The sequence below is a fragment of the Teleopsis dalmanni genome, chromosome 1 (assembly GCF_002237135.1).
Source record: "Teleopsis dalmanni isolate 2A chromosome 1, ASM223713v2, whole genome shotgun sequence".
In the NCBI taxonomy this organism is placed as follows: Eukaryota; Metazoa; Arthropoda; class Insecta; order Diptera; family Diopsidae; genus Teleopsis; species Teleopsis dalmanni.
This window is the reverse complement of record NC_051846.1, coordinates 76,401,002-76,422,432: the sequence shown is the minus strand read 5'-3', so window position 1 is coordinate 76,422,432 and position 21,431 is coordinate 76,401,002. Positions and strand designations below refer to the sequence as shown.

General features: G+C 29.2%; 1 protein-coding gene across 1 annotated transcript; it reads right to left on the bottom strand.

The window, feature by feature from the left end:
* Positions 1-1,108: 1,108 nt before the first annotated feature.
* LOC119672159 (T-box transcription factor T-like) lies at positions 1,109-16,163 on the bottom strand. Its single transcript, XM_038083135.1, has 5 exons — positions 16,041-16,163; positions 12,396-12,552; positions 4,733-5,000; positions 2,789-2,926; positions 1,109-2,080 (listed from the first exon to the last, which is right to left on the bottom strand). Exons 1-5 carry the CDS (start codon positions 16,129-16,131, stop codon positions 1,148-1,150), a joined length of 1,587 nt encoding a protein of 528 aa, XP_037939063.1. The 5' UTR covers positions 16,132-16,163; the 3' UTR covers positions 1,109-1,147.
* Between the last annotated feature and the right edge of the window lie 5,268 nt (positions 16,164-21,431).

The following is a 21,431-nucleotide window of genomic DNA, read 5'->3' as shown; positions in this document are numbered from 1 at the left end:
CACGACCGATGCCTAGCTCTCGTGCTATCTCTCTAACACTCACATGAGGATTTTGGAACACGATTTCCTTTGCCTTTTCAATGTTTTCGTCGGTGGTAGAGGCCGAAGGTCGTCCAGAACGCGGCATGTCTTCGACGGTCGTACGACCGTCCTGAAAGGCTTTGTACCACTCATAAACTTGAGTTTTCGATAAAACTGATTACCCATAAGCCTTTTGTAGCATTCGCAACGATTCTGCACACGAAATTTCGTTCGAAACACAAAATTTGATGCAAACTCTTTGTTCAATATTTTTTTCCATTGTTTTTTCGCAACGCACTACTGAGGGGAACTGGTTTCAACAGCTGCCGTAAACGAACTGTCTGACAGATCGGCTCATTTTTGGCCATAGTAATTAAGGACAGTGCTGCCAACTACATAAACTTAAAATATCGAAAAATATACAGCGCGCGAATTTTAAATGAGAACTTCCGAAAACCTTTCGGTCACAATGTATTACGATTCCAGATAGGTAAAGTTGAAACATGAATCAAATATTTTTAACTGTATTAAGTAATATTTATGTAGAATGACGATATAAATAAGGTCATGTTTATATATATAAATCAAATTTGAAAATATAGCTGAAAAGAATTTATTAAGTAAATATCATATAAATGACTTGTATAGAACTGTAAATATAGTCTTAAAAAAGAGGCTAAAAAATTTTCTATAAAACAAATATAATCATTATATATAGTTAATGTTTTTTCCTCAATAATATTTATTTATGTCTCTCATCAAATTGAATTAATGTTTTATTTTCTGAAATATATTAAGCTAATTTTATTATTGAATTCAAATTTTTATACATGTTTTTCTTATCTTTATTTTTAATAATAATGTGTTTTCTTTAATTGCTGTACATAAAACACTTCTGTGCTTAAATATACTTTAGTAATTAGAGGTTTAATTGCTTATAAGTAATTATTTGGTAACAATGTAATTTCATATGTTTATATAGATAATATCTTTTCAAAATGACATAAAATATACATTTCATGTTTTATTTGTCATGAAAAAATGTGAGAGCATATGATAGTTACTTTCTCTGATTTACGATTTTAGGGAAGATTTTTTACACAGAATATTTCAAAAACTTCAAACTTCAACTGTTCCCACCCAGAATAGCTGAAATGCTGAAAGCGTTTCTTTTAGTTGGAGATTTTACAGAATGAATATTTGATTGCTGTTCTTGAATTTCCAATGTTTCATCCGATGATTTCGAAGAGGCTTCTATATCGACTTCTGCATTCGTTTCTGATTCATTGATATTAATTCTAACATCATCAGTTTCAGTATCAGAGTGTAATTGCATAGACGCAAGTTGAAATGATTCATGCACATCGAACTTCGTATTAGTTGTTAAATTGTTTGGTTCTGCTTCATTAACCAAAAGAGTGTGCTGGGAGTAAATGTTAGGTGGATATAATAATTGTGGTCTGTTGAAATACGTACAAGCTAAATCAGCAATAGAAGGTCGCAATAGTGTTTGCATGTTCTGTTGGAAATTATGCATAAAAGTTGATGTCGTTCCAGCGCCAGTGCTAATGCCACGATTCCCAAAGGCAAGCGTTAAATTAGGCGGCTGGTGGCAACCATGTGCTGATATATGCAAATCATGGTCTGCTTTTAAAATTGGAGCTCTGCTAATCTGGTCGATTTCGCTAATACCACTAATTATGTTAATTTCTTCTTGCGACGTTGTAGAGCAAGCGGAACCATTTGATTTTATGCGTTTAATTTGTTGACTAATTTCAAAATCGTTGGTTTCGGGCAAAGCTCCTAATGCAGTTTTATCAAAACAAATTGACGGAACCGAATCACTACTGTTCGTTGTTGAATTGGATTTCATCGGCGACAGATCACTTTGTTGTTGTTGTAAAAGTCGTTGTTGTTGGCCTTCCTGTTGCATATTATTATCATGATCTTCATTGGAGGGTGATGAAGACATTTTACGCTTGCATCGCGACTGTCCAGTTTCACGAAAACCTTTTGCAAATGGATTGTTGTCGATTTTTAATTTTGTGATGCGATCATTCTGTGAATTTATAAAAATAAAAATGAATACATTGAAATATACTGTTTATTTCATTCACTCATTTTAATAATTCCCTCATTTTTTGAGATTTTTGGCAGATATCGTTACTAAATTGTGTGAAATATGATAATAGCGTCTTCTATAAAAGTGTTAAGTAACAAAAATATGTTGAAGCTGTACTTTTTCACCCATAAAATCATTCAGATTTTAGGATGACTTGACAACTTTGAGACACAGACAGTGAACACGCTAATTAGGCACCGACAAACTGACGTCTGTATTGAACTAATTTGCAGCCAAGTGGCCAGACAGACAGACAGGATATATGAGTACTACTTTAAAATCGGTGTATGAATGCATATGCATGAAAAACTCAGCAAGTGCACAATTATGCCACTTAAATATTTCGGTTGTTAACAAGGATGATGGTCGTTTTCCTAAAACAACAGCACCAATCCACTTTGTAATGGAAAGATGAATGAGTGTAGGCGTGTATTGTTAATTTGTATAAGTTTTAGCTGCTGTGCTTTTGTCTCTTAGCCAATTTGGTAAATTTTTAAAAGCATTTACTTTGGCTAATCAATTAAATTATATGTTTTGGGAAGTAGTATGTGTTTTTATAGGCGATTGCGGATACTGTGGCATATGTTAAGGTTAATTAAATAGGTTCCTCTAAATCGGATATTAGAGTATTAACAGTTAACTTACCTGATAGGCAGTGACTGCTACAAATTCAGTTTCTGGAAATAAGAATGCTTGTTGCGGTGCCCAGGGTATCTGCGTTAGATCCGCCGTGCGAATGATATGGATGCGTGGCTGATACTTGTGCATACTCGCCAATACAATCTGAAAAGGAAGAACAATCATTTTAATTATAAATATTAATTAATAAATATTTAGTAATTCTAAAATTTTGACGTAATTTTGAAGTAAAAATTTTATAAATAAAAACATAAACAACTAATGCAGGTGGTTAAACGTGGAGCAGTAGTGTCGAGTCGATATTGTCGACTAGAAAAAGTCGCTATAAGAAGTGCTAGAAAAGTCAATATATGAAAAGTTCAAGTACATGTTTACAAACCTAAATGAGTATTATGAAAAAATCTATTGATGTTTTAAGCACTTTGATATCAAGAGGTTCCTTCTTACCATATAACACACCTAACTATCTGCCATTGCGTTTTATTTAATACTTATAAAGTTGGGCGTATATGGTTTTAAATCGTTCTGCATTTTGGAAAGTCATTGAGTCTTTGAGTTTGGAATATTATATTTAAAATTAAATATACAATTTAGGAAATAATTAAGCATAAAAAAATATTATTTTATTATATTATAATATATTAAGAATTCGTGTTATATTAAGAATTTAGTTTCTTTCGTCAAAACGGACGTTAAAAATCAATTTAATATATAATTACTATAGAATAAAATATGAATAGAAATATTTATTCAACTGTCCAGCTTCGCCTGAGCGAATCGTGGAGTATCATGAACATGACTTTTTCCGTATTTTCCGTTGTATACTCAAGAAAGAGTAATAAAATCATGCAATAAATATTGCCTCTACAAAAGAAATAATTAATTAATTTAAATATTCTACAGCTAGCTTATGATTTGTTCTAATATAACACAACAAATGAATTTTTTAATGAACTTTTACAGCAGATTTACAAAATTCCAAGTTTGAACATACAAGTTAAGTACGTCTTTGGGTCAGTTGGCTAATGAACACAGACTCTGAGCTTGAAATTTGGCAGGAAACGAGTTCAATCCTTGAAACTTCATCAGATATTTAGTTATCTCTTTGCAAAATAATTGAAATAGTGAACCTTGGTGATTTTTTATAGAATGAAAAAAATTGAATATCATTCAGTAAAAAGATTCCAATGAACAATGATGCAATTTAATTTAATTGGAAATTGATTCTGTTTACGCGTTTGTTCACAATTGATCAAAAACAACAACGACTTCATCATTCAAAACATTGTATGGAAATGTTTATGTACAATCTAGTTGACTGTAAGCTTTGAGTAGTGCCAATTGATGAAACATGGTTCCATTACTTCACACCTGAGAGAAAACAACAAGCCAGAGAATGGGTCGAGTCCGGAGGTAGTGCTACCAAATGACCACGAACTCAACAATCGGTTGAAAAAGTTTTGGCTTCCGTATTTTCGGATTCAAGTGGAATAATTTTCATAGACTATTTGAAAAAAGGAAAAACAATAACATCAAAACACCATTGCATATTATTGCATCGCTTGAATGAGAAAATCAAGAATAAACGACTATATTTGTCGAAGCAGGAGCAATCACCCCCCACACGTCAATGAAAAGCATGGCAAAATTAAATGAATTACGGTACGAATTGCTTTCTCACCCATCGTATTCTCCAGATTTGGTTCCCAATGACTATTACCTGTTTCCAAATTTAAAACGATAGCTCCAGGGAAGAAGATTTGCATCAAATGATAAAGTGGAATTGAAAACTGTGGTATATTTTAGAGGACTTAATAAATCATATTATTTAAAAGCTATCCAAATGTCCACCTAATTATATTTCTTGTGATACTGGCTCCATAAATCAACCAAACATCATAGTGTAGTACATATGAAATTTATTTATTTATTTACTTTAACATTACTTACGTGTCCGTTATTGTCCAGTGTATTGTTTGTGAGTTTAACTTTATTAAAAAGTATAGGCTGAGCTTGCCAATGTGCACCAGAGGCTGGACTATCAGGATGTAAGTACATACGTTGAGGACTTTGCGGTTCTGCACCACCCGCTGGTACCCATTGGGATCCCGAAAACTTATAACGACAATCACCAATTGGCACCATTTCCAGTAAAACGCAATAGTTAGCCTCCTCTTCAAGCCCTGAAAGTGAGAGACGTAAAGATGGGAACATTCGTCTGTAAAAAAAATATAAACAAACATTTAAATAAAGTTTCAAATTATTTTCCTTTGCTATAAATAAGGACATGTTAAGCAAATGAAACCATTTAATTAAATAAATATTGCGCAAAACTTTTTGAAGAAACCAACATTAAAAAAGTAAATAAATTAAAGATAAGGAAATGCTTGTGTGCATGAAGCAAATGTTGACTTCTAAGGAGGGCGTTACAAATATTTAATTGTATGCCTTTCAGAAATTCTTCTACAAATATATTAACAAAGCAAATCTACGCATACTTCTTCAAATGCAGAATCGTTAAAAAGGACCAAAGATTCTTAAAAAAAAAACAAACAAATAATTTCGTAGGTTTGTATTGCTAACAAGGATGCGAAGAGAAACAGCAGGTGGTCACCACGTTTGGCGCCAGCCTAACATTTTAAATTTTTTTTGAGAATTTCCTTTATATATAATATTTATTAAAATACTGGATATTCATATACTGGAAATGATTAATTATGATATTTAAAATATTTTATAAATCAACAAATTAAATAGTTATGCTAAAATCGCTTTCTATCAAATATAACATACGCATTTGCTGTTTCAGCATAGTCTTTATGCTCGCACCATGTTTAGTCATGAAAAATGATTAGTGATGATCACTATCAGGAACAGGTTAAGCATTTGGACCACTCTTTTAAAGAAGCTGATATCGATTACCTGCATTCACAGTTTCATTCCGTAGCTGGTGTTCCAAATGACACTAAACAAAAAATACAGTAAAACAGTGGCTGGCGCCCCATAATTATAAAAGCAAATCTATTTAGATTTAATTCCCGAAAAAACTTTGTTTACTTTATACACATAACTACTAACTCGCAGCAATTTTGGCCCTTAAAAGACCAACTTCACCATATCTACCATATCAAAGTTGAGATGCATGCATGCTTCCGAAGCTAAGATTTGAAACTTTTTGTCTTTTATGAATTATTCATAAAATTCTTCGTGTAGATATATCAACAAAAAAAAAAAAACAAAAAAAAATTTAAGATACACTCATGAATAAAATTTTATGGTAAATATGTGTGTTATAAATTTTTAGTCGAGTGTGAGAAATGTTCAATTTCAAAATAAAATAAAATGATATTGTATAAAATTATACAGTAGAAATTGAAACCGGACAAGACCGGCTTCACTGTAAACAAAAGACCAAAGGCGCATATATCGCTTGACAGTAGTTAAATGTTATCGATTGAATGATCAAAATGCTTGTCGAAAGTGTGAAATTGCTCGTATTGCTGTCGTTCTTGGAGAGTCGGAGAGACGGGCAGACTTAAGATTGTCAACAATGTGTGTGATTTCGTCAACTGATAAGTGTAAACACTAAACACATATTAGAAAACCGATATAGTAGCGGTCTCTCACTCGCGCTGCCACTGTGCAACGTGCAGGTGTACTACTCATATCAGTAGCGATACGAAAAAGTTAATATGTCATACAAAATTATACCTAATATAAGTAGTTAGAGTACAAGATGATTATTAAAAAGTGTTCAATATAGGTATTTTTTAACTTAGGATATGTTCAAACAGATATTACCTATAGTAATTTTTTGTAAATTATTCTTCGGCTTTTTTATTTTCACATTTTTGATGCTGTTAGCTGGTACTTAAGCTTTTCAATTCATGTGTAATGTAACGAAAGTGTATGGAGCATTTATGTATTTCATATTTTTATATATATTATTATTTTTTTTATTATTATTATATGAAACACAATATGTACAATAATATAAATACATGTTTCATTTGACTACGACTAGTTCAAGTACATTGCACTATCAAGGAGTTTTGTTGTGTTTTACAATACGTTTTACAATTGTCAAGTAGTCAAAGATTTCGTGCTAATAGAGTTGTAATCTAAGTTATTATTAGACTACTAATTCGGGAGAAAACCTGAAGGCTTGATTCGTTTTAGTATCCTCAGCCGGCCAGATGTATTAGACAAGTGGTGGGCTGTCTTGTGTGGGTGCTGCTGTAACCGTTTTTGATACTTTACCGCAAACTTTTGTATTACTGGATCCAGTATTACTGTATCTAGAGATTCGATCTTCAAGTCCCGATGGAGATCCTTTAGTAAATATCAGATCATTTTATTTAGGATTTGTTGATGTTATTATAATGTCAGTAATTGAGTACATATTGTACATAAACGTTTGGTTATTTAATGAAATTAAAATATTTTGTTATAAGTTAAAGCAATTTTCTGAAGACGTTCGATAAAATTTCAGTTGTATTAGATTCTAATATTACGAGTAACGATCAATTGAAGTAGATGAATTCGAGTTACATTAAAAGAAATACACTTCCTTATTTTTTCGTTCAATTTTTTTTGTACATTTCACAGACATAATTTAAAAATATAATTTAAGTCTTCAGAGATATACCTTATACCTTATAGAAGATATTGGTGGATGTGTAAAGTATATATATTCTTGATTAGCTAAAGGTCATAGATCAATTAAGTGATAATGTTGGTTTTTTTGTTGAACTGAACTTCAGCTGCACAGATTATACATACACGAGTATTTACATATATAAAAGCCGGACTCTATTAAGATCGTATGATATCAATAGGTAATTTTCTCTCTCTGGGACATTCTAAAAGCCAAAGTGCGTAAAAGGATTTGGTGTCATTGAAAATAATTTGCTTTCATAATATTCTTAATTTTCATCATATCCTATTTCCTTGTGATTTCGTAAGACTTTCGTAAAGTGTACCTGAAGTCTCAATATCTTGTTTATACATACATATATTTTTCTGGTGTACTATGTGGAGCATTCTTATTGCTTAGTTGTCCAATTAATAAAATATTTCTAAAACATCTTTAAAAAAAATTGCATATATATTTTTTGCTTAATATTGCTGCCTACGAGACATGCTTCAGTTCCATATGTGATTATATATATGAATCTCTGTTTAGCTATGATTGTGTCTTCGATATGCATATAGTTAATAAGCATAGAAGCGCAACCACTGCTTTATAAGTTTCTTATACTCAAGCGAGGCACTATGTCATGACCATCCAAATTTTTTTATTAAAATGTTTTCTCGCCAATATGGTATGGTTTCGAGCATTACAGATATTATTATCAATAACAAAACGGGGAACAGCAACTAACACTGCTTGACCATAGATATAGTTATATATAAAGTATATTATTATTATTGAGAGAGGATGTGGCATTGCGATCACGACAAATTAAAGTATTTGTTAAGAATGCTAAATTTTTTATTTGAAAATGATCATTTATAAATTAAATATTTTTGAATTGGATCAATTTTTAGATAAAAACGTAGTAATTGAAATCCTCAAATAATATGTATAAAAATAAATTCTATTTAGCTTTATGAAACTAATACAATTTTGCATAAAATTGTAAAAGAAAGTAATAGTAATCGTAATTTGAATGATTCTTCAATATTGTTTCGACAAAGAATATCGCGTTCTGGTTTGCAATTTTTTTTTCAAATTGATTTAATGCCTTACATAGGCTTATAATACAGTACTTGACTAAAGGCAGGTCATTATGATCAACAGGTCAGGTCATAAAACCTCTCTGTCGTACCAAATATACGATAAGTTTTTAATACTGGCCTTGCAATCGTGCGAGGTTTTTCACCTATTTTCTGATGACACTATATTGTCAAAAGTAATTCATTATCTCTAGTCTTCTAAAATTTACCTTAAATAATATGTTTTGTCAACAATTACTAATTAAAATTTATATATAGATTTTTTTTATAATCCTTATTTGTATGTCATTAAAAGTTGTTAGGAGTTCAGGTTCCAAATTAATTCAGAGCAGGTCTTATAATAGTCTTTCATTACAATTTGAAATACGTTAAAGATATTTTTGATTAGTTTACTTGTTTATGTTGCATTCTTGATGAGAGTATTGTAATATCCCCAACGAAATCGATTGAACGATTGAAAAAATAGTTAATATTTTTTTCAGTAACGCATTTTTACAATGCTTTAAAAATTCACATTTTAGAAAGCATAATTATTTATCACAGAGTCATATATACATAATTTACTAAAAACATATATAATATAATTAATAATAGAGCAAAATATATATATTTCACCAATAAGACAATGCTAGGAATATAACATGCATGTGATACTAGATTTGTATACATTAACTATTAACATTAACTTCAAAAAATGGATTAGTTAAGCAATCTATATATATATATATATAATGTACTCTTAAGGGCAATGACATACATTAAAATTTAAATAGAATATATATAAATAAATATATTATATATATAAACAGATAATATACACAATAGACTAACACAAAATTGAAATGATCATATACGATGCGGTATTATATTTAGCAGTACTTACCAAACTTAGGTATATATATTCAGGATAGCAAAGAATATACAAATAAATTAAATCTTCCTGAGCATCATTTTTAAATTTAAGGATGGATCAAAACTGAATTAGAAAGGTATGGGCTTGAACATATTTAGGATTCATAGGAATATTGTTCAAGCTATAGAAAAAAGACCATACAATAACCGATCAAAACAATATCAAAAAATTGAAAACTAAAGAGAATATACTCACATATAATCAGTTCACAATTACATCAGTATAATCAATTGGTTGATTAAACTGATTATAGAAACAATTTTCATTTATTGAGAGTATATATATATAAAATAATTAATCTGTTCAAATATTTGATTTGAATGTGTTAAAACATTACGGATATTGGGTTCTGTAGGTTAATTGTGAACAGAAATATCAGTTTGGTAAAAATAGGAAAAAATGGTCAATAAGTCGTTGAAAAATTATATGCACAAAGTCATCATCATCAGCAGTTTCTGTGATTCTCACTGGAGCATAGGGCATCAATAAAGGACTTCCATCTGGATCTACTTTTATCCAAAATCTTCAATTCGTTCCACGTTTTTCTTGATATCTCGATTTCCTCGATTTTAAGACGTCTCCTCTTACGGCTGCCTTGGGGGTTCTAAACAAGAGCTTGTCGACGAATTTCCTGGCGTCCTTTCGCAATGTGTGACCTAGCCACCACGATTGCTTTCAATTTACATTTTTCATATAAGTCGCAGTTACTGATGACATTTGGCCACCACACTTTGAATATACGTCGAAGACATCTGTGGACGTAACTTTGAATTTTTTTAATAAGAAAGTTGGTCACAAGCCAGGTCTCACATCCATAAAGCAATACTGAGATGACGTTCGACTTCGTAATTGAAATTTACTCAAAAATTGATGAAAAAGAACTTTGCTGTCCAAACTATGTTTGAATTTAACATAAATAATCAAGTTCAGAAAAAGGATATGCAACTATGTTTTTACTTGTATAAACTATAAATATTTAAAAAATATAAATATATCAAACGTACCCACTGTTTTCTGAATTTGTTGTTGTATAATCTATGGGACTTATAAATATATATATATATATAAAGGTTCTACAACTTTAGCTATTATAAAAATAAGTAATAGATAAATACATTATTTAATTTTTATTTTAATTCAATTAATAGATAAGGATATCTAAAATTATTTACAAATTAATAAAAATAATTAATTTAATGTTAATTTTTTCTTGCCGAGGGTGACGCGTCTTTATGACGAAACGAAACTATTTAAAAGTTAGACATTCGATTATTCGAGTATATCAATAGGAATATATCAATGACTAAAACACAGAATATATAACATAGCATCCTGTTTTTAACTTGCTCAATTACTTTGTGTACTGACTGACTGAATTACTTTAATCGGGATTAACAGGACTTTATGCAATAATTAACAAGCAAATCGTATTGAAAACTAAATCATTTCTTAGAAAAATCATAACTCTGCCACCGAATGCACCTACGGTTACTCCATATTCTACATTATTATCAGTATTTTTTGTTGATTAATTTGGAATGAAATCATACAAAAACATATTTTCATTCCTCTGAATTTGATTGCCAGTACCTGTTGGATTTTGCTTTTGTTTTTGTTGTGTGAAAATTCACTGTTTGCTTGTGAAAAATCTTGTCGCGACGTCTTACTAAACATTATGCGGCGGCGGCGCCTGAAACTAATGAACATTTCGAAAAGTATTTTTTTACTGTCTAAGAGGAACCAGCACATTTCTTCCCTGCGAAGACAGTCAAAATATGCTAATGCATTTATAAAAATTCGACAGAGTAGATTAAGTAAAAAAAAAAAAATTTGTTTTCATATTTATATAAGATGAATCGGAAATGGTGTGAAGTAGTAGGTTTACAGTGGTGAAGTATATATATATAGAAAAACTAAGGAGTATAGCATGTTAGCAGATTTTTACATGATATTGTGATCTTCATTGCACTTAAATTAATATATACAACATTATATATGATTTTTTAAATAATAATAAGATTTTTTAATAATATATGTAGGATTAATATACTCATATTAACAAATTAGATTAAGTTATTAATAAATTTCAGTAATTTACTGGGAAGTTATAACTACTTATTTGTAATAAAAGACAATTAATTAAAATGTAAGATAAGAATCATTTTAGAAAAAATTAAGAAAATATTTACAGAAAGGTCTCGAAAAGAAGTGAACTACAAGAATAAAAAAACTTTTTTTTTATATTATTTTAATTAATTGAATTTTTGGAATTTTATGATAATATTATATTATATATTACATCAGTAGTAATATATATTATATTAGTTATTATATAACGTTATTTTAATAATAAATATAATAATAATAATTAAATTTCATGCATAAACGTAATAGTACATTCTTTATTTTAAGAAACGAAAAATATTGTATAGAAGGGGATTTATTTTCTTAGTTAACCGGGTTACGAGATGTGACTAGGAAAGCATCATTTTTAAAACAATTTATCTAAAGAACTTAATCATATATACTTATTATTTTAAAAAACTTTCTTTATTTAGATAGATTAATAGAAATATATAACTTTTTTAAGCTTTCGTATACTGATTCCTTATTATCTTAAATTTTTTATGATGCTACCGTGCATCATCCATCACTGGAATTAACTATTTGTTTGTTTCAACAAAAATGTAAACATTTATTTATTAATACTTTTACTTTCTATCAAATCAATAAAAGGTATTAATATAATTAACTATTAAAAAAATTATTAAAAATTATTTTTGTATCAAAAATAAATAATCTCTTTAAACGAACACTGTTAAGCGAGCTGTTGACAAATATCTGATGCTGTAATTGTAATTGCTCAGCGGTTGCTAAAAGAATTTTACTTTTTGTATATTATAAATATTATTTTTAATCGCTTAAATGGAATATTTAAAAGAAATTAGTGTTTAAACTTACCTGCCACTTTTAGTAATTATCATTTCTGTACCAATTTGATGAAACTGCCGCCAAAGTTCATTATTTTGTAAGTTGACATCTACTCCTGGGAGACTTACACGTGGTGGCATGATAACGTGCCTTGGCATTGGAATGGGCAGCATTGGTGGAAATGGATCTAGTAATAAAAACTTGATATAATTATATAAGAACTGTAGTATTATTTAATATTTAATTTTTTATATTAGCACCAAATTGAAGATTATTCTTGGTATAATTCAAAAAGTTCATAAGCATTAAGATTTAATTTAAAAAGGTTTTAAATAAATCTATTTAATTCAGATTTTTAAGCATGTACATATATAAAAATAAATTAATGCATAACAACTTCTAATTCTCAGTACTATATTGCTTATTTTAAGTAAAGTTTTCTTTTGATGTTTTTGTCTATTTTGTCCAATGGAATTGGTTAACTGTCTATTATTTTAAAATTTCAATAGTAAATTGCGTATACTTTTCCAAGTTTTATTTTCTTGAAACATTAAATGTGCTTCGTTGGACAATTCATGAAATATGTGTGTAGCCCATGAATACACCCATGAATTGTATTGATCGGATCCACTCTATCGTCAGCCTCAAATTTCTGTGAAAACAATTTAGTAATGATCGCTCTGATACTATTAGGCGAACCACTATGCTATATGATATGCTCAAGGACAATACAATTTACTACACTTTAAATTTCTATTTAATCAGACCCAGATCGTCTATTATTTTAATAGTTTTATATATATGTTTTATGTATATAGTTTTATGTAATGATTATTATTTACCTAACATTTTTTTTAATCACATTCAAACTAAGTGATGCAGAAAGGAAAATTCACTTATGGTAAGAAAGAAAGTAAGTTGGATCCACATTTTTAGTGTAGAATCTGTACTAGAATAGGTTTCGGATCAGGAATTGTGCTCTCCGACACAAACCCATTATTACGGAATTCCTAAAACTATATTGTATATATATATAAGCTTATGAATAAAATGTGTGAATGTGGTGAATGATTAAATCGTTCCTTAATTACAGATTTATTTTGGTAACAAATCATTATAAAAATAAAAACTCAAAGAGTATTTGGGCTCTCCAATTGACATACTGCGATCTCTTGTAATGTAACAAGTATTACACCATTAAACAGAAAGCTAAAATCTGTTTTGTTTGAAATTTTTTAATTTCGGATGAATACTAGAAGATTCAATTCTTTATAGACAGAGATAACGTTCTGAAACAGCAGACAGATATAATTGTTTGAGATGTTGATGTAAGTTAAGGTTTTCATGCCCCGTAAAGAAACTAGGCAGCAATTTTAATTCTTGTTTTGGAAATACAATATATCGATTTTAGCTATTAATGAGAATTTAATTTGCTTTGCGTGCTAACTTTGATACTGACAATCGTGTATTAGGTAGATAGACGACACGGAGAAATGATCATTTATAGACCATATCATGACCATTGTCACTAAATAAAATGTTTTACTCGCCATTTGTAATATTTCTATATATGAATAATACTATATGAATATTACTATATGAATATTACTATATGAATATTACTATATGAATATTACTATATGAATATTACTATATGAATATTACTATATGAATATTACGGTTTCCTTATAAACACATCTATTATAAGAATACTAATATTATTAAAAACCAAATCTTAATACTTCGTCTTCCTTTCTTCTAAATTCAGCAGTTTATTTAGTTTAGTATCATCCTCTAACCGTCCCTCTTTACGGTTTGTTAGAGAAATATCATGCTAGGACAGGTTACTCATTACATCTTAAGATATGGGTGTTTCTATCAGAGTTTTTTTGGCCCAAGGTTTATATTCCGTTCTCATAATAGTTTACCAACCTTAGTAGCTAGATCTTTATTTAAGTAATTTTTTCAATATATCTCCTTTATGATAACGGCGAAATACTTTACGTTATATACTCCCTTTATAACCGTTTAAATTGTGTAGACTGTAAAAATGTACTAAACGCCTTAAATCTGGAAAATTGGTGATTATTTTAAAATAGCTACCTGTTTTGTAGAAAAGTATTTAAGCTCTAAAATATGTAAGGCAGAGCTTGAGAAATCTTGAGACAGAGCTTTATTAAAAAGTAGGACTAGGGTTTCAACTTAGGGCATGGTGTTCATCAAAGCGTTTCGTGTTTTATTCTTTGCGGTAGTAGATTGTTATAATAGAATTACTAATGCGATATTAAATAACAAAACATAAATCTACATCATGACTTACTAAACATGAATATGTTTAGCCACTTGCTAGTAAGCGTAAATAAATATGTAATAAATCCGTTGAAAAAGACTTATTAAAATTATGTCAATCGAAATTATGAGTAATAATAAACCTGACTGATATTTAAGCATTGTGATTAAAAACATCGTATAAAGGAACAGAAACTCTTCTACACTTAACAAGGTATGGTAGCAATTTATTTATATCTATTGTCACATTTCCTCCCTTAATAAATTGACTCGTGATTAATTATAAAATAATAGATAATAAGCGGAACTTTATTTAATTAATTATTTCATTGTGAGAAATTTTATTTTTTGCAATTCAGTTTTTATCAAGAAAAACTTGATTATGAAATTTGAAACTACAAAAATTGTTTCTTGTGAGCAATCGACAAATCTTTGTAAATCCATAGATAACGTATAACACAATTTTTTCAATTTAATATTTTTAAATGAAATAGTTAAGAAATAGTTTCTAGTTTTTTCCCATAAACGCATCCTTTCATGTCCCATTTTTTTTGATGGCCCCTTTTTCATAGCCCCTTTTATCGAATATAGCTAAATCGGATTGGTGAATCAAATCAAGTGTCGACTCTTTGGGTACCAGGGCAGCCACGCCGATGATGGAGCCGAAACCTTTATGTGGATCAGGAAATAGTATCCTAATTCTCTCATAAAAATAAAAGAGAACCAGAATAAAAAGGATTACTATGATAATATACTAGAATTAACACAATTTAAATCACTTATTGGTACCTATAAGAATAAGAGATACCAGGATTGTATAAACCTATCAAAAAAAAACTTCGAACCATCTTAGGAATACTAACAGGGCACGGTAAACTAAAACACCACCTTACAAGACTGGGTATACTTACGGATACAAACTGTAGATTGTGTGAAGAGAATGAGGAGTCGGTCACACATGTGCTGTTAGTATTCCCTGCGGTAATGCACATACGAAGTAGGCTTCTAGGAATGTGTATTCTTACGGAAGAGGCAATAAAACTTTGTAAAGTTGGTTCTATACTATTTTTTATTGACGCAACAGAGCTTAAATGCCTACTCTAAGCCCAAAAGGGGCACAATAGATCAGACAGTCGCAGTGCCTCATCCCCTTACAATGATAATAATGTATAGAATATAATAGGATGCGTATAATTATTAAGAATATAGTTTTTATTTGATGCTTTTACTAATCATATCAATTTAATGTGTCAAAACGGAATATATTTTGTAGATATAACAAGTGTATAATATATATTATATATATATTCATTCATATATATATTCATTTATATTCATTCATTTAATGCTGTAGGTGTATGTATAAAATAAAAAATCGAAAATTACCTGGAATCCGTTGCATAATTTGCTGTCGATATATTTCATGTGCAATATGTTGCTGCATTCGTAGATCAACCAACTCGTTCATTGTAATCATTTTGACTTAGTATCTGTTTTCCCTGCCAATTTAATAATTGAGTTTTATTTATTACACTTGCGATAACTTCACACTTTCGATTTAATCGTTTTCTTTATTTAAAACTAGTTTTTTTAAACATCAGTCAATGAAAAAACATTTATTTGTTTTGTTAATTTGTTTAATTTATTTAATTATTTATAATAAATTTTTATATCGTTTAATTAAGACGTTAATAATTAAATATTCCACACCTGAAATTGTTTTAAAAGTATATTTAAAAAGTATTTCAGTGTTGCAAATTTGTTTATCATTTTTTTATTTATTGCTAATAACTTTTGTGTTAATTTTTTTATCACTTAATAATTTTGGTTACAAAAATATCTTTTAATGAAATCCCGTCGCTAAAATTGTGTTTTCAAACCAAAGTACGTGTTTGCACTGAACAAGTTTATTTTTGCGCCGAACACTACTCAAACGAGCTTTACGGGTTCGTTGACTAAATTCGAATTGATAGGAAATCGATCGATCGATCGCCCGTCTTCGATTGCTTCGTATTATATTTGACACGTTACAAACAAGTATTTTATGTGTATATTTTTATTCCTTGTTTTTTGAAGTGCAATAATTTTTTACTTCTTAGTTGTCTGTCTGTTTGTTTGTTTGTTTTGGAAACTGATCGTCTGTGCTATGGCTTGAGTTGCATGTTGTTTTGTTGTCTACTATACTACCTACTACCTGCTGAAAATACCGACAATAGATCTCATCTTCTACAAAGTATAAACAACCAATACGCATACAGATGAAACTAAGTTTTTTAAGATTTCCCCCTAAATTGTGATTGGTTGTCGCAAGCAAATGTCTTCTGTTTCATTTCATCGCTGTTCTTTCTACAGTTTTGTGCATGTGCCTTTCTCCATTTTGTACAAAAAAATCACAACTTTCTTTCTCTTTCTTTGATTATGAAAATCAGCGATGGCGTTACTTTTGCATTTTATTTCGGCTTACGATATTTCCATTTGCTTCTTGTTTTTCAGTTTTATTTGTAATTGGATTTAATTTAAAAGTGCGAAGTTAAACAGCAGCACTAAATGTTTTAGTCAGTTGAGTGTTGTTTTTGTAGCATTTGGTGTATATTAACAGTTGCCGTTTGTTTCATTTTATTGTATGGATTTGCTTCTTCAACTTTATTGTTTTTTTTTTTCCTTTTTGTTAATTGCACGCCATGATCCATAATTTTTATCGCCTACCAGCCGTCTGCGCTTGCGTATATGCCTGGTAAGTCCCAACACAGTGGTGGTCTGTCTCTTGACTCTTGGTGCATCAAAGCACATTTGTGCGTCGGTGACGTTAGGTTCATGGCAGTTGTTCAAGGCATTATTTCACATTAGCAGGTGAATTTGATTGCTACAACCACACATTTTGCTCAATTTGTACTTAAAAAGCGGAAATTAATAAAATGTTTGTATTGCTAAATGTTATTAAAAAAATCTGTTATATTTGTTATATGTAATAATATAAATAAATTAACATAATTAATTGCAATTAGTTGTAATGATTGGGTAAGATCATTTCAAAATGCATGTGCATATATTGCAAAGGTGCAGTATAATGTATGGTTCCAATACATTGTAAGGGTTCAGTATATTGTAAGGGTTCATTCTTTTATATACAGATTTTGTATAAGCAAAGGCTCATTATTTTAAAAAGTGTACCTAGAACTTTCATTTATTTTACTTAATAAGTCAGTAAAATGAGCCCGAGTTATATTGAAATATACTAGAGTTTCATTTAAAACGCAACTACTTTCTGCTATCTAGCCAAATTTCTTAATCTCGATTAATATGACTAATATGACATAGGCCGAACTTTATTAAATTTTATTATGCAATTAGTTTTTCCATAATTTGAGTTATGTAGTTCCAGTTTTAACACTTGTAATTAGCTTAAAAAATTAAATTTTATAATTTTAATTTTTCTTTATCTCTTTTTGAATAACATCATTTATTTTCCGGTAGGTGAAAATCATCGAAAGCCACAGTGATTATCCAAAGAAATTTATGTACAAAATATATATACATTTGAATAGAAATTATATATTTATCCTGTTCACAATTTATTGAAAGTGTTATTACACACTTGTGTATATACTTTGCATATACACTTTTAGGTATCTGTTTCATTTATCTTCCCAATGCAGCTAAAACTACTTTTGTTAATGAAATAAAGATTTGGTTGTTTCCATTAATATTATACATATTGCATATAAAACATATGAAAAATATTTCAAATATTGGTAACTTCCCTTGTGGGAAATTTTTTTTTAATGGTTGCATTCGAAATTTTTCATCCTAAATCAGTTGATTTATTTATAATTAGCTCATTTATGTGAAAGCTCTTTATATGGTTTTTATTTTATTTTATTTTTTCGTTTTTATTGCTACAACTATTTGCATTATAAACAACGAGTAGCTTGAATCTGATCAATACTATACATACATAAATAAGCAATTTTCTACACAAATTACTTTACATTCTAATTCAATGCCATGTCAGCGACATTTCGCCGTTTTAGTCGTCTTGGTTGTCTATACGAGGTTATGATGTTAACAGCTTCTGTGTCAACATGTTACTGTAACCTCAGTTTGTGACTTGTTACTTTCTTTCTTATTTCTTCTGCGACTGTGAACAATTTTAGATCACGGTGTATATCGCTGTTCCTAATGTACCATGGCGCTTTTAAAATATTTTGTAGAACCTGGTTCTGGAAACTTTGGATTATTTCGACGTTACTTTGGCTACGCTCCCCCATAGTTCAGCGCCATATGATTGTATTTGATTGTATAGCAGAATTCCATTTTTCGTAACTTCATATCAAGCTCGTCTCGTTTATTTTTTATGTGTTCCTTCCATCGAAGTTTTGCGTCCAACGTTATGCCAAGATATTTTGCAGTATTGTCATATGGTATCTGAGTACCTTGAAAAGTACCTTGAATCGAAATAGGAAAGTCTGTATTTTTTTATTTGTAAAATCCACTTAAACCGATTTAGCAGAATTCAGTTTGATACACCATCTTTTTGTTCAAATGTCTAACGAATCTGTAGCTGTTTGTAATTTGGCTACTGATTCTTCAACGGAGTCAGCAACCGCCAGAATTTTGTAATTTTACTCCCTTGAGGTACACCAGCTTTTATCGCAGATAGATTTGAATAACATTTTTAATGTTACAGTTTTATATGGTAACAGTTTTTATATGGTAAATTATTCTCATTAGCGACCTTAACGAGCAAAACTACATAAATTAGACAAGTGGAAACAAATTATTATATATCACTAGTAGTTTACAAAATATGAAGCATTTCTAAGAAAAAACGATTTTGTTAATTATTTTCTTATTGTAACAACTTTATATTTTTCTTCAACTTTTTATATTTTTCAAATTTGGCCAAAAACAGTGCACCAAAGTTTAAAGGAGCAAATTACATACAATTCTGCTTCCATAACTCGAATTTCTATAACTCGAATTTCTGTATAACTCGAACAAAAATTTTGTTTGTGCCGACTGGAACATGGAAAAGTACATTCTATAAGTCGAATTTTTGTTTTAAGTATAAATGCATTTTGCTGTTAGGGGAAGCCCTTTTTTCAAACCAAAGGTTTAATTTATTTTCTTATGTTGCTTCTTTGTGCAAATACCAGTTGCTGACAGCGTGGTTTAAAGTAAATAAAAAAAAAAAAAAGTAGCTTCCAATGGTACTCTTAACGTTATATTCAGCAATAAAATTTGTACATTAAGCTTTCCTACAGATGACGATATTATTAAGCACTACAGCTCTAAATGACTGGATCCAATTCTAAGTGCAACGAAAAGTGATGATGAAGGTTCGGTGGATGTAATTGTTCAGCAGCCTTCCAAGAATGAAGTAGAAGACTCATTCAAAATTCTGAATTTATATTTGCAAACGAATGATACTACAACTGATAGTGATAAGAGTATGAATAAAGTGGAATCTCCTTTTACTGAAAGTAAGAAAAAAATTAAAGTTCCAAACCTTAATTTCTAAATATTTTACTTTACTGTAACTTCTGCGCTTTATTTGATTACAAATAAATAAATATCTTAAAAAATAATTCTAGTTTCTTTTAAAAATAAAAAAAATAAAATAATTCTCTAACTCTCTAACTCAAAGTCCCCGTAACTCGAACCTTTTCTTTGCAAAATTGGACTTCGAGGTATGGAAATTAGAATGTATTTGGTATTTTATATGGTTTTTCATTTATATTCGATGATGAGATGAGATTTGTTCAAAAAGTTATATAATAATTTATTAGCAGATTTTTACACTTTCCTGAAGATGACTATTGAAGATAGTCGAAATATTGGAAAAATATTTTAATAAAATATAATTTGTTTTTAAATGTAAATAATAAATTATAGTTTTTTTTACAAATAAAAATAAAAGAAAAAAGTTAGAAAGTTCAGAAAGTTAAAATATATACAATACTTTTAAAAATTCATTATATTGATTAAATTACTTTTGTTGAACTTTTTTGAAGTGTGAAATTTTATGGATGACTGGGTTCAAAAATCCTATACAATATAATATAATTTTCCGTCCAAAAGTATGAACTTAATGTTACGAGTAGTTGTCTTAATACGTATTTCATCAAAGAATAAAATTATATGAACATTATAAGTGACTCAACTTTAAGACTTGTCTTAATTAGAATACTTTAGCAAATAATGTTGAGGATATTTTCTTCGTCCAATGTCATACATGTTGATTTTATCCAGTTTGAAGTCGTTTTAGGTTTTCCTTAAAGGTAGATCAATACGAATATCTGATTATAAACCAATTAGTAGTTACTGGATTGTAATTTATTTACAACTTTTAAAATATCTTTCACATATGCATTTTTTATTACTTCTTTCCAAAATATTCTTAGAGTGGCTATAATCTTTGGTAAACTTGGTAATTAGTTTTTATTTTTTTTTGTATATTTTTACTTAATTCTGCAAGTATTAACATAACATTGTATATGAACTAAAAATTTGTATACCAAAAAGCGAAAATTATTACCAATAATAAAATAGATAAAAAATTTGTACAGTAAATAGTGCGATAAAATACATAAACAAAATAACTTTCTGTGTTATTGTTATAATTTTCGTTCCAACAAATGCATTTCATGACTCAGAATCTTGAAATAATTTAAATTGAATTAGCAAAACAAGAAATTCCTCCTTTTAAATCAGGTGAATAAACAAACATTCATAAAAGTGCATTCTATGAAACAAAACTGAAATTAAACTGCCGAG